Source organism: Leptosomus discolor, chromosome 3 (assembly GCF_034619465.1).
Source record: "Leptosomus discolor isolate bLepDis1 chromosome 3, bLepDis1.hap2, whole genome shotgun sequence".
Taxonomy (NCBI): domain Eukaryota; kingdom Metazoa; phylum Chordata; class Aves; order Leptosomiformes; family Leptosomidae; genus Leptosomus; species Leptosomus discolor.
Window position 1 is genome coordinate 70,163,484 of NC_141393.1, and position 12,302 is coordinate 70,175,785.

Consider the following 12,302-nt stretch of genomic DNA (forward strand, 5'->3'; position numbering starts at 1 on the left):
TCACCACGGCAACTTGCTCCTCTAGGTCTATGGGCTGCAGACCCCTCACCAAATACCCACCACCAGCCACATGTTAGCAGCATGCTCAAGCCAAGAGGAGGGAGCCAGCCCCCTGCAAGAACCAGAGGAATCCAAACAGGAGCAAGACTCGGCACAGAAACCAGACTCACAGAGGCTCGAGTGTGTTACATTGCACAGACATTGTATGTTGCAGACTGGCCTCCTGGCCCTAATATCCTCTGACAGCTCCCAGAGCAGGAGCTGAGCAGGTTAGTGATTTGATCACGACACCAGCTCCTGCGGGAGCTGCTGCTTCAGAGTCCCTGCTGCCAGTCCTCAGCAAAGCACGCAAGGAGCTGAAAAGATGTGCAGTCTCCAGAGCCTGTAGCAGCGACTTATCTTTGTGAGTGAAGAACTGCTGGCAAATGCTGGGGCCAATCCAACCCTTGAAAACCGGAGCTCTGGAAGGCAACTTCATCCAGGCCCTGGTAAATGACTGTTTGTTTGATGGCTAATTGCTTACAAAAACAGAAAGCACAAACCCAATCCGGGCAGGACTTATACTGTCCATATCACCAAGGGCCACAGAAACACTCACCCCAAATCAAACACTACTCGTCTGTTTGAGACTTAGGTGAAATTTTCTTTCTGTCAGACTACAGATGCAAAAAGCTAAAGCCACCCGGGCAGCTCAGTTCATCAGGAATGTGTTAAGCTACACCACAAAAACCATTCCCTTGCCAAGCAGCAAACACGCAGAGCTGTGAAAGGACATGCGTGCCTCCCAGTTAATGTCACCTTCACAGCTTCCATAGGTCATGGCGCAAGCAGACATCCGCTCCGAAATAAGATGCCAGGCAAAACACGCATCCCATTTTGAACAATGCCACAGGCCCAGGGAGAGCTGGGGAATTTAAGGGAAATGGAACAACAGGAAATAAGGAAAGTCCCTCCAGCAAAGACCCTGTGGCCCTTCGGTGGTCGCACAGCACTGCATCATACAGAGGAGTGATACAATGGAGTTACTAAACGACTGCCTGGCAGCAAGCATCAAGCATTCCCATGGCCGTTCTTGCCGGAATGGGAACTATGCAGGTAGCAAACAACAGAAAAACTGTGTTCACAGGCACTACAACAGAGACACATTCACTGCAAATAAAATTAATTCCTGAAGATCCTGAAGGCCTGGACACACCATGTCATCATAACTGGTAATGCGTATCCTGAAACAGGAAAAAACAGTGCCAGGAGAGGACCAAGAATCAAGCAACCTGGACAAGCATGGGCTAGGGTTTTGCCTACGGACTAACATTAATGATGAGGGTAGATGTAGTCTGTAAGTCACTGCATGGAAGGGCATCCCCTTCAGGGAGGCTTTGTCTGGCCTAGGGGATATATGGGAGAGACAGAGGACTAATCCCACCCAAATGTGGTCTCACTCCTGCTGCCTCTAGAAGTCACAAGGCATGAAGGCTTGGAGAAAGAGAGGGGATAATTTTATATTCTCTTTTCTGGCAATAAAGTCCCTGTAAGATCCCAGGGAAAGCTGCTAGAAGCACCAGCTCTGGTCAGAAAGGAAGCTGGGCTGCCCTGACTGCAGCAGGGTAGGAGCCATGCTGGCCTGAACAGCTCTCTCCAGAGGATGCTACAGCACCGTGCATGTAGAGGACAACAACAAGGACAGGCTGGGGGACCCATGTGGTGGTTTAGCTCTCAAAACAGCTCCTGCAGGGATTCAGAGCAGGGCGTTTGGGGCTAATCTCTACGTCCCCTCAGGGAACCTGAAGGATTACTGCTCTACATCTGCTCACATGGTTGGGCCCCACCTTGTCAAGGCGGGGGAAGCGCTGACAGCCGCTCTCAGTTCTTTAATCGGTTTGGGATAAACAGAAATGGGCCCTGTTTACTGTGGTGCAGCACCTCTTAATCGACTCCCTTGCTCACAGGCCTGATGGCTTCTCTTGAGCCTTGCCTAGGGCAGGAACACATTTCATCAAGGGCTGGCTCCTGGCAGCAGCTACAGAGAGCCACAGGGCAGCTTCGTTGGCTATGTCAGGGGTTGGGGAAGGCTAGTCACAGGAGTGTCTGGCCATCACTGATACCTAGCCAGCACTAGCCCACGGCAGAGTCTTTGGCTACAGCCCAAGCTAAGGTGGGAGTGGAGGTCCCTAGAGAGCAGTCACCGCTAATCCCCAGAGCTGTCCTTTCACCTGTTAGCCCGTGGTCTCCTGTGCTCAGCTAACTTCCCAGCAGAAAGGGCTGCAAAAGTCTTGCATGGGCTGAGGGGTTTGTGCTGTTAACTGTGCACCAAGATCACCTACTTGGTTCTCCTTCTGCTCTCCTCTCCCTCCTGAGCATGCCTCTCACAAAGCTCGCTGCTAGTCAAGGCACCTGCGTTGTGGGACATGTCACTGAGCCTTCCTCCTTCCTTTCAGGACTGGGGATGCTGGCTTGGAGTCCAGCTCTGGCTGTGCTAGCTCCCAGGCAGTCAGTGCCATCTGCTGGCTGCTCTTTCCTCGACTGCTAGGAAAAGGGAAAGATAAATAAGGGACAGCTTTGCTCTTTAGTCAGTCTTCCCCCACCCCTCATGTTCCGCTGCTGAAGCCATATCCACAGGTCTGACCTAAATCATTTAAATGATGTACGTTTCCAAAAAGGGAGCATTACATTAAAAACATTTTATTAAATAGTAACAAATAGGACAATACATATCAGATTTTAAGTCAGAGATTTTTAATTTACGATTATAACTTAAATATAAATTAAGAAAGACTTTCTCATTCAAAGTCCTTTAACAGCTTAATAAATCATACTGGCAATATATATACACACAAATCTCAGGCTTCCATTTTATTTGTAAATAATATGCAGACATGAAATCCTTACAAACACCTCTGAATTATTTTAAAATTACCTGGGCCCAGACCAATGGCCACAAACCTACTCAGGTACAAGTATTTCACAATCTATTTACAGTTAACAGCACAAAAATATCCACAGTAAAAACTGCACCATTAAATATTTATGTATACACCTGTATTACAGTGCATAATCCCACAGGGATGAGATAATTTCAGATCTACTTGCTGCATTCAGAAATCAGAGTATCTAGTTTATACAAATTCCTAGTGCTATTACAAAAAAAAAATTTTTAAAAAAAGAAAATTAAAGTCTCTAAGCTTTCTGGGACATGCAGCAGAAATCCAAGTAATTGCCCATATCACTACAGGCATTTTTATTGCCTGAAACATACTCTTAAAATCAGATGACTTCAACAACAAACCAGATCAACGGTTTCAAAGCTATTCAATGAATATTTTTTTCATCACGATTTTCCGTTTCTGCAAGTGTAACTGCTCAAGCAGCACAGTCTGGTCCAGGCATCCAGTGCTAGTCGTTCCACAGTCCGAACCCTAGGTTTCCTGAAGCAATGTCTGAGGCATCAAATCTCATAAAAATAAATAATTTAATAGAATGGCACAGCAGCAGGTTCAGCTCGAGCTGGGTGCCTCTGGAGAGGGACTCTCTTGGTTATTTCCCTGTGCTTTTTAAAGCCTCACAATCTATTACATAAGTTGTTCACGTGACAAGCGAGTGTCTTTTATCCAACAAAATTGCTTAACGGTTACTTGTCCTCTTCGATAACTGGTTTGTAATCTTTTTGTTCCATCTGCGCCTGGAACTTATCTGTCTTCTGCTGACTCCAGGTAGAATGGTCTCTTTCTTCATTTCTTTGAATCACAGTTCCTTTCCTTTGATCATAACGGTCACTCTAATTTATATTGCTAAGCATACAATCTTCATTAACCTTATTTATCCAGTCTCATTACCTTAGCTCAGTTACAATGCATCAGAGTCATGCAAAACTACTCACGGCCATTTTTCTTGTGTCTAAGAAAGAGTTCAGTCTAAGTTCATCAATCTCTAGGTTACAGCTTGTGGCCTAAGGCTTCGGCAATCTAGCTCCTTACGCTAGCAAGTTAGCCATTAATGTTAACCAAAGCATATAATTCAAACACTCAGGTTTAAGATTACTTCAGTTCCTGACAATAACCCATATGCCTCCAGAGAAGACATCTCCAGCAGTGTAGTAAGTGATGTGAAATAATGCATGTCTTCACCTCACCTAGGTACCTTTGAGTAGTCCAGAGGAGAAACCAGCCTCCTCTTTAGGCAGCAGCTTACTATTTGCTCACCATCTGGACAAGAGATGGCAAGCTCCCAGTTATGATAACTACATGACTGAATGTAGACAGTATTTTGCCAGAAGGCCAGAGTTTTACTCTCTGCTTGTCTTCAATGGAAATACCAGACAGCTTGAGTTCAAAATTTCTGAACAATACACAAGGTCAATCATCTTGTCAGCAAGAGGTAAAAACATCTGGACAGCTGCTGGTTTGCATGCAGTTTCATTCGCCGGAAATCTCTGAGACTTAAGTAAAGATGGCTTCAATTCCTGCAGAGAGAACAAAGTTCCTCTATAAATTGGAAAATTGGCATAGATTCGTATTTGCTCTCATTTCAGAAGAATTTTGTATGCAGCAGGTGCAAAAACACACAAAAGTGTTCCTAATACTACATGGGGCTGGACAGAATGCTAAGCACAATCATCCTTAAGGAGCTGAATAACCATTTCTAAAGCAATAAATCCATCAGTCATTAGGAACTTTCATGCAATGCCAAGATGCATATTAGGCACCCCAAAGCACATACTGCAATTTCAGCAATTGTATAGCAAGTAGCAGCTCTGATTGCTTGCGTGATTAAAAGGAAGAGAATTTGCTAGTGCAGCTCTCTCGTGTGCTTACCTGAAACCCCTGGAGTTAGACGTTCTGGACAGCGCTTTGGAAACTACCTTCAGTGGTCAGGCTCTGGCAGCTACTATAAAAAAAAGAAACGAAATGTACTTTAATGACAATTGGTTTATATCAAATGGATTTTAGCAAAGTGATTGTAGTGTTTTTCATGCTGCTTTTTGAGACACGACTTACCTGGAAGGAGTAAATTTCTTTGCTGCAAGAAGAATAAGAAAAAGTATTAGCATTTCAAGATGAAAGCTGCCCCTTGCAAACTTTTTCAGCTATTAAAAATCCCTCTCATTTCTGAATATCTTATAAAAAGCCATTATCTAGCAATAAATCTCACAGGCAATTATTACTGAGTTGTCATTAGCCCCATGTCAAATTGCCATTCACTTTCCCTGGCAGTAATTACCGATAAATAAAATGTTGCTTTTTTTCTTCTAATTCTTGTTTTCTAAACATTTTTCTAAACATATTTTTGATTTTTAAATGTTCATCCAAAAGTCAAACATGGTTTGTATGCAGGCTTCTTGAAAATAATTTTAGAATTTGTTTAAATATGGGAATTTTCACATTTTCAAAAAATGAGGTACTGGCATTTGGAGGCTGCTTTTTTTCTCCACTGAAAGTTTTTCAGGAAGGTAAATAAAACCAGTGGACCCAGTCCAATTGCTCACCTTTCCTTCGGAAACGTCTTGCAAGCCAAAGCAGGAATGATGCCGTGGACAACAGAGAGGCACTTGTGGCTGCTATGCCCACAGAGACATAGCTGACCTGTTCAGAAGCTGAAAGGATGAAAAAGATTCAGTGAGATCAAGAGGCATGTGTGGTCTTTGAAGCCCTCTCTACTTCTTCCTTTCCCTTGTGCTCTTCAAGAGGAACCAGAGTTGCAGCTTGTAACCCCCTAAGTTTTCTCCTCCTGAGACAGGACACAGCCTGTACACAAGGTAAAAAGCTGCGTACCAAAAATGAACCCACCCGTTGCCAAAGCAATGGCAAGGCAACAAGTTAGCTGTACCAGGGCCTAACCTCCAGCCTCACATGACAATTTTTGCTCATCTTTTATTTTTCCTGTTTCAGTTCATATTTTAATTCCCACTGTGCTTTCTTCCTCTTTGAGCAATCCTGTTGAGATCAATGAAATTATTCAAGGTTCTAAATTCTGCTCAAGGAAATAAAGTGGAGCTGAGCTTTTAGGACCTGAGGACAGCAACAGAGCTCTTACTGTTTTGAATGGGAAGGCAAGGCTGAGACTTCCGTCCTGTAAAATCACAGCCTTTGACAGAAAGCTCCACGAGGTCTTTTGTCTGAGGAGGTCACCCAACAAACTATCACACCAAATTAACAAGTCTATAAACTTTTCCACTGAGAAACAAACTTATGAATGCAGATTTCCCGACAAAGTTCTGTTTCTCTAGAAAATGTTTTTTCTTTATTCATATGGAAAAAGCTCAACATGAGAAATTTTTTAATTAAAAAATGAATAAAACAACCCAAAATCAGGTTGTGATTTTTGTCTTTGGTTAAGAACTCAACATTTTTCACCAAGACATTTTAGGAATGTTCTCCTCTTCTATTTTCCAAAAACATACTGAGAGATGTTGTTGGGCTTTTTAATTCACAGACTTCACTAGAAGTTCTAGGTCACTGGTTCGTGTTACCTCCTTGACCCTTCCACACCTCATTTGACTAGAAACACAGACCCATCTCTCTGTGGCTAGTCAGAGGTAAAATACCTTCACATGTGGGCAGACTGGCGCTCCAGTTTCCTGAATGACTGCACTGAAGAACATGAGAACCATTGAGCCTCCATCCTTCTAGACAGCTGAAGTGGCAGGCTGTATTGTATGTGAAGTTCCCAGCGCCATGTGAGCAATCCATAGAGCCTTTCTCAGGAGAGCTCAGTGGTTCACACTGTACAACTGAAACACAGAAAAAAAAATGGTTGAGAGTCATTAAGGACTTTTCCTTTTTTTGCAGTAGTAGATGTACGATGCATTTTCAAATTCATTTGACTTTGGGATGGGAGCAGTTCACAGAGCCATGAGCAGGCATTTCCAAGGCAGAGCAAGTCACAGCTGAAAACATGAGAGAAAGCACATAGTTTGGAGCCAGGACCCTATAGGAATACAGATTTCAGTGTGTTGTCCAGTGACAAGAAAACTGTATTTGCCAACCCAATAAGTCTTACCTTTGCATTTTGGCACTGGCTCTGACCACCGTCCCTGGGCCGTGCACTCAATGCTGGATGGGCCATCCAGAACGAAGCCCTCATTGCAGCGGAAATCACAACGTGAGCGATAGGTGAGATCTGCAGGAGCATGGTCACAGGTCACAAAGCCTTCTTCTGGCCAGGTCACCGCCTCACATCTCACAGCTGCAACACACAGATCACAACAGCAATCAGCACGGATGTCTCAGGAATTCGACATGCCAATGCTGACAGCCCCAAGTGCTCAGGTGAGCAGGGATAAGCAAAGGTACCTGCACAGGATGGCTGCTGCCTGTCCCAGGCCCCAGAAGACCCACACTGCAGTGTGGCTGGTCCTGTCAGGGCAAATCCTTCCTCACAGGTGAACTCGCAGGTGGTACCCCAGGTGAGCTCCACAGAGGGGTGGGAGCAGTTCACAGCACCATAAGCAGGCATTTCTAAGGCAGGACAGGTCACGGCTGAAAGGCATAAGAGACAGCACAGAGATTAGCTTGGAGTAGGTGAAGACAAACACCCTTCTTTGTGCTGACAAGAGGACATGCCTTCCCTGGAGCTGTCCTCTAAAGACCCATAGCACTTCCCTTCAGACCTAGCAGTGTCTCAGGAAGCAGGTACTTCAGCATGTTGCACAGTGCAGCCAGAACGCTTAAATGGGCACCTAAGTCATGCAACCTACCCTGAGACTGGCTCCAGATTATACTCCACAAGCGGACTGCATAAACAGACACTGGCTTCCATTTGGGGTGTAGGGAACAAAGAGTTCCTGTCAGAACACTCCACTTCAGAAGCCTGTTATCATGTGCATTGGGGACACGGTTCCTGAGTGTTGCTTGTCACCATGCACTGCTGTTTCCTCTTTAATACAACAGGATAAATGAGCCCCATCTTGAGATCTGCTTATGAAAAGTGCTATAAACACGCTGGAGATGACTGTTACTCCTTGACTACACTTGAATGAGGAAGTATCTCCAGACTATTTGAGCTTCTCTAAGATTTAATTGATGATTTCCAACCCAGTAAGTCTTACCTTTGCATTTTGGCACTGGCTCTGACCACCGTCCCTGGGCCGTGCACTCAATGCTGGATGGGCCATCCAGAACGAAGCCCTCGTTGCAGCGGAAATCACAACGTGAGCGATAGGTGAGATCTGCAGGAGCATGGTCACAGGTCACAAAGCCTTCTTCTGGCCAGGTCACAGCCTCACATCTCACAGCTGCAACACACAGATCACAACAGCAATCAGCACGGATGTCTCAGGAATTCAACATGCCAATGCTGACAGCCCCAAGTGCTCAGGTGAGCAGGGATAAGCAAAGGTACCTGCACAGGATGGCTGCTGCCTGTCCCAGGCCCCAGAAGACCCACACTGCAGTGTGGCTGGTCCTGTCAGGGCAAATCCTTCCTCACAGGTGAACTCGCAGGTGGTACCCCAGGTGAGCTCCACAGAGGGGTGGGAGCAGTTCACAGCACCATAAGCAGGCATTTCTAAGGCAGGACAGGTCACGGCTGAAAGGCATAAGAGACAGCACAGAGATTAGCTTGGAACAAACCATTAAAAAGTTGTTTTATTTCCTGAAATTTAGCAACATATCCACCAAATGGAAGCAGATTTAGAAAGCAGATCTACTATGCTGTCATTTCAGAAAGCAGATAGGAGTGGAAAGATCTCAAACTGGAAGACTGACTCTTAAGTCAAGGCTGTAAATTCATCTGCAGCTCATGACAGCAACTAGTTACAACCCAAGATTTTTCCACTTTGACTGCTGCTTGGTGATGTTTGATGTTTTTATTTGCTTCAAACAGCAGCTTATTCTAAGCAGAACACGTCAAAATATAATTCCTACAGTGAGCAGTAACTGGCCTGTTGTGAGCAGTCTCACAGCTAGATCACCTCCATTCTCTGTTCCCCACTAAGAGGTGGAAAAGTCTTTCCCTACAAGGAAATCTAGACCAGGGCCAGAACATTCATCCTGCTCATTTCATCTCTTCAGGAACAGAGACACCTGTGTGCTGCAATAGAATAACACCTTCACTACATAATTAATTACAAAGGAACAGGCCAGAACTTCAATTTGTACCTACTAATAGCAACACTGATGTTTACAGAGCTATGCATAATGTAGAAAGCTCATCTATCACTGCTTGAGAAGCTCACCTTTGCATGTTGCAAGGGGGGCAGACCAGACTCCAGAAGAGGTACAGTATACAGATTCCAATGCAGTCAGTTCAAAGCCTTCCTCACACTCAACTGTGCAGGACGAGTTGTAGCTGAAGTTCTCCAATGGATGGTTGCACTCAAGGCTCCCATGATTAGGTTTCTTTAGTGGATCACAACTCTCAACTTCAAAGAAACAAAAGACGGTACACAGTCAGTCTCATGGGCTGAGCAGGTAAATCAACAAGCCAGACAAACTGAACGCTATGGACATGGAGCTGCTGGAGCGAGTCCAGAGAAGGGCTACCAAGATGGTCAGAGGGTTGGAACACCTTTCCTATGAGGACAGGCTGAGAGAGCTGGGCTTGTTTGGTGTGGAAAAGAGAAGGCTCCGGGGAGACCTTATAGTGGCCTTCCAGTACCTGAAGGGGGCCTACAAGAAGGCTGGGGAGGGACTTTTTACAAGGGTCTGCAGTGATAGGATGAGGGGTGATGGTTGGAAGCTGGGATAGGGCAGGTTTAGACTAGACATAAGAAAGAAGTTCTTCACCCTGAGGCTGGTGAGACACTGGAACAAGTTGCCTAAGGAAGCTGTGGATGCTCCATCCCTGGCAGTGTTCAAGACCAGGCTGGGTGGAGCCTTGAGCAACCTGGCCTAGTGGAAGGTGTCCCTGCCATGGCAGGGGGTTAGAATCAGATGATTTTTGAGGCCCCTTCTAACCCAAATCATTCTGTGATTCTATGATTCTATGAACACTAGCTAGCATGAACATCACCCTGGTTGAAAAGCAGGATGGAGTAATCTTACCAAACTCGCATTCAGGCCCATAGAATCCAGGGTTACAACGGCAGGTGTAATTGTTAATAGTCTCTATGCATTCTCCACGGCCACTGCAGAGAGATGGGTTGCAAGAAGCTGGAAAAAAACCACAAGAAAAAAATACAGCAAATTATAAAATAATCAGCGATGGCCACTAATGAAACCTGGATGGCACTTTGTTTACCTTTCTGGCACTAAACAAGCACTTTGTATAGCAAAAGAAAAGCAGGGGATTTGGTACATAAGATTATCCTGTCATTTCACAGAAGGATTTCAGAAATCAACACGTTTGACAGACTAGCTCACGGTGAAGGGATTCTGCTGGCTGGAAACTCTGTGACCACTTGTTCTCAGGCAGACACTAGCAATATTTAAAATGCAAAAGGAACCCACTATGGGGTAGGTAGAAATCCTCAACATGTACATTCTTCATTAACTCACCACAGCTCTAATATGGCTGATATTTGACTTGGATTGTTGTTTTTTTTTTACCTAGCCTTAACCACCTCTACATGAAGTGTCTAACCTAACCCACTGGTTTATAGTCAGCACACAGATGCTTCCAAAAGGGCAATTCTTATCTAGCTGAGACACCCACTTGAGAGTGGGATGAAAGCCACCATCTGGAAGAGCTTGTTTCTCTCCACTGATTATAGAGAAGGTCTGGTGATATGCTTATAAAAGATGTATAATATTCTGTGAGTTAAAAGGTGAGTGAGATCAATCCAGCCCTTAGAACAAGAACCTCAGCCCTGTGAGTAAGGAGAAGTGTACAAGTGCTTACAGGGTCAGGTAGTTAGTGTGTAAGACTAGGTTAAACAACTCATCCCATCCACCATCTCATCTCCACAGAGGCACACTAGAATGGCCTTTATCACACCATACCTGTGTAGCACAAGGCGACCTTCTTTTTCTCACACTGTTCATCATTCCATTTGCCGTCATCCTTCCCTCTTTTAATATAGATTTCAACGCAGTCCTCGTTGTTCCCTTTGCCATTTGGCTCACCAGAAGCCCAGTTTTTTGCCTCTTCTGTCAGTTCTTTGTTAGTTCCAATCCAGGTCCACACCTCATTAATTTTTCTGATTCCAATCCAGTAGTAACCCGGATTGAAGGGTAAGAAGTTATTCAGATAGTTGATTTCCTCCTTATTCTGAATGGCAACCATGTTGGTATACCTCTTTTTGCACCACATCTCTGCTTCCCTATAGGTCATGTTTGTGTCTGAATAATGGTATGTCCAACAATGCACCCCCTGCAGTACTGTAAGTCCTAGAATGAAAAGATGTCAAAGTTAGTGTTTGACTTTTCCCCTCCTCTCTCTCTAGAAGAGGATATATAGATCTCTATAAATGTGCGAACTTGACAATATCTGAAACTGCATAAAACATGGTGGCAATTATTTTACAAATAATCAACTGGCAAGCTCAAAACATAGATATCAGCATCAAGTACAGTGACTCCAGCTTGTGAAACTATGTCCGATCACAGACTTCATAGCAAACTATAGAAGTCAATTATGTATTTGACAGGCAAGCAGGGAAACGTGCCACTGCAGGTAGAGTTTTCTCTGTGTGAACCTAGCCTCAAGTTAATTAGGTCGGGTTCAAAAATTCTGTTTAATTCTGAGCTCAAACAGAACAGTCACAATAATATTAACATCCAACTAGTTTTCTACACAGAGAAATACACACTTACCATAAGCAAGAAGAGATAGGAACCACAAGCAAACCATGTTTCTGAGAGTTTTCTCTTCTCTTTATCTTTTAAGCAGATGGCTATGAGAGATCAAAGGAACACATTTGTAAAGAACAAATACTGAACTTTTACAATTCAATATAAAATACTGTCTATGCAATCTTTTCCAAATACTTTTTATTCTAAAGACTTAATAAGATTTCCATTTTTAGGAAATTAATTCATTTTAAAATACTTCTTAATATCAAGATAACTTTTAAATGTAAATGGCTTTTAAAGAACACCAACACAGAATTCTATCTGTCCAGTTTTTCTTTAGCTAAGCAAAGAAACTGAATAATACACTCCATTTATACTCACAGGTTGTAGTTGCGGTGGCCAGGTGGCAAAAGTCCTCTGTGATACTTCTCAGTGACTGCTTTCCGTTGCTACGTCGCTGAATACGGACTTGAAGATTAAGATCACCTCCAAGTGTCTGGACTGTGTAATCCCCTGTCTCTGCTATGGCCTTTTATTCTCTCAACTGCCCTGTCCTCCACGAGACGGGAAATTCCGTGTGGAAAATAATTTCTTGGAAAATCCAGGGATCTGCCCTCCCACACATTAAGCCTGATA

General features: G+C 44.2%; 1 protein-coding gene across 1 annotated transcript; it reads right to left on the minus strand.

Moving 5' to 3' along the window:
• Positions 1–4,823: 4,823 nt before the first annotated feature.
• Positions 4,824–11,746, minus strand: SELE (selectin E). The gene is made up of 12 exons (XM_086462455.1): positions 11,688–11,746; positions 10,875–11,261; positions 9,978–10,085; positions 9,170–9,355; positions 8,335–8,520; positions 8,042–8,227; positions 7,287–7,472; positions 6,994–7,179; positions 6,539–6,724; positions 5,480–5,587; positions 4,992–5,013; positions 4,824–4,881 (listed from the first exon to the last, which is right to left on the minus strand). The coding sequence occupies exons 1-12, from the start codon at positions 11,722–11,724 to the stop codon at positions 4,824–4,826; spliced, it is 1,836 nt and encodes a 611-aa protein (XP_086318581.1). The 5' UTR covers positions 11,725–11,746.
• Positions 11,747–12,302: the final 556 nt, after the last annotated feature.

Bases quoted from the DNA above. Each gene is read 5' to 3' on its own strand.
- SELE (XM_086462455.1), bottom strand. From the start codon at position 11,724: ATGGTTTGCTTGTGGTTCCTATCTCTTCTTGCTTATG. The intron at 8,228-8,334 runs GTACCTTTGCTT...TGTGTGTTGCAG, and splicing joins GCAGCAGCCATCCTGTGCAG to CTGTGAGATGTGAGGCTGTG. The intron at 7,180-7,286 runs GTACCTTTGCTT...TGTGTGTTGCAG, and splicing joins GCAGCAGCCATCCTGTGCAG to CTGTGAGATGTGAGGCGGTG.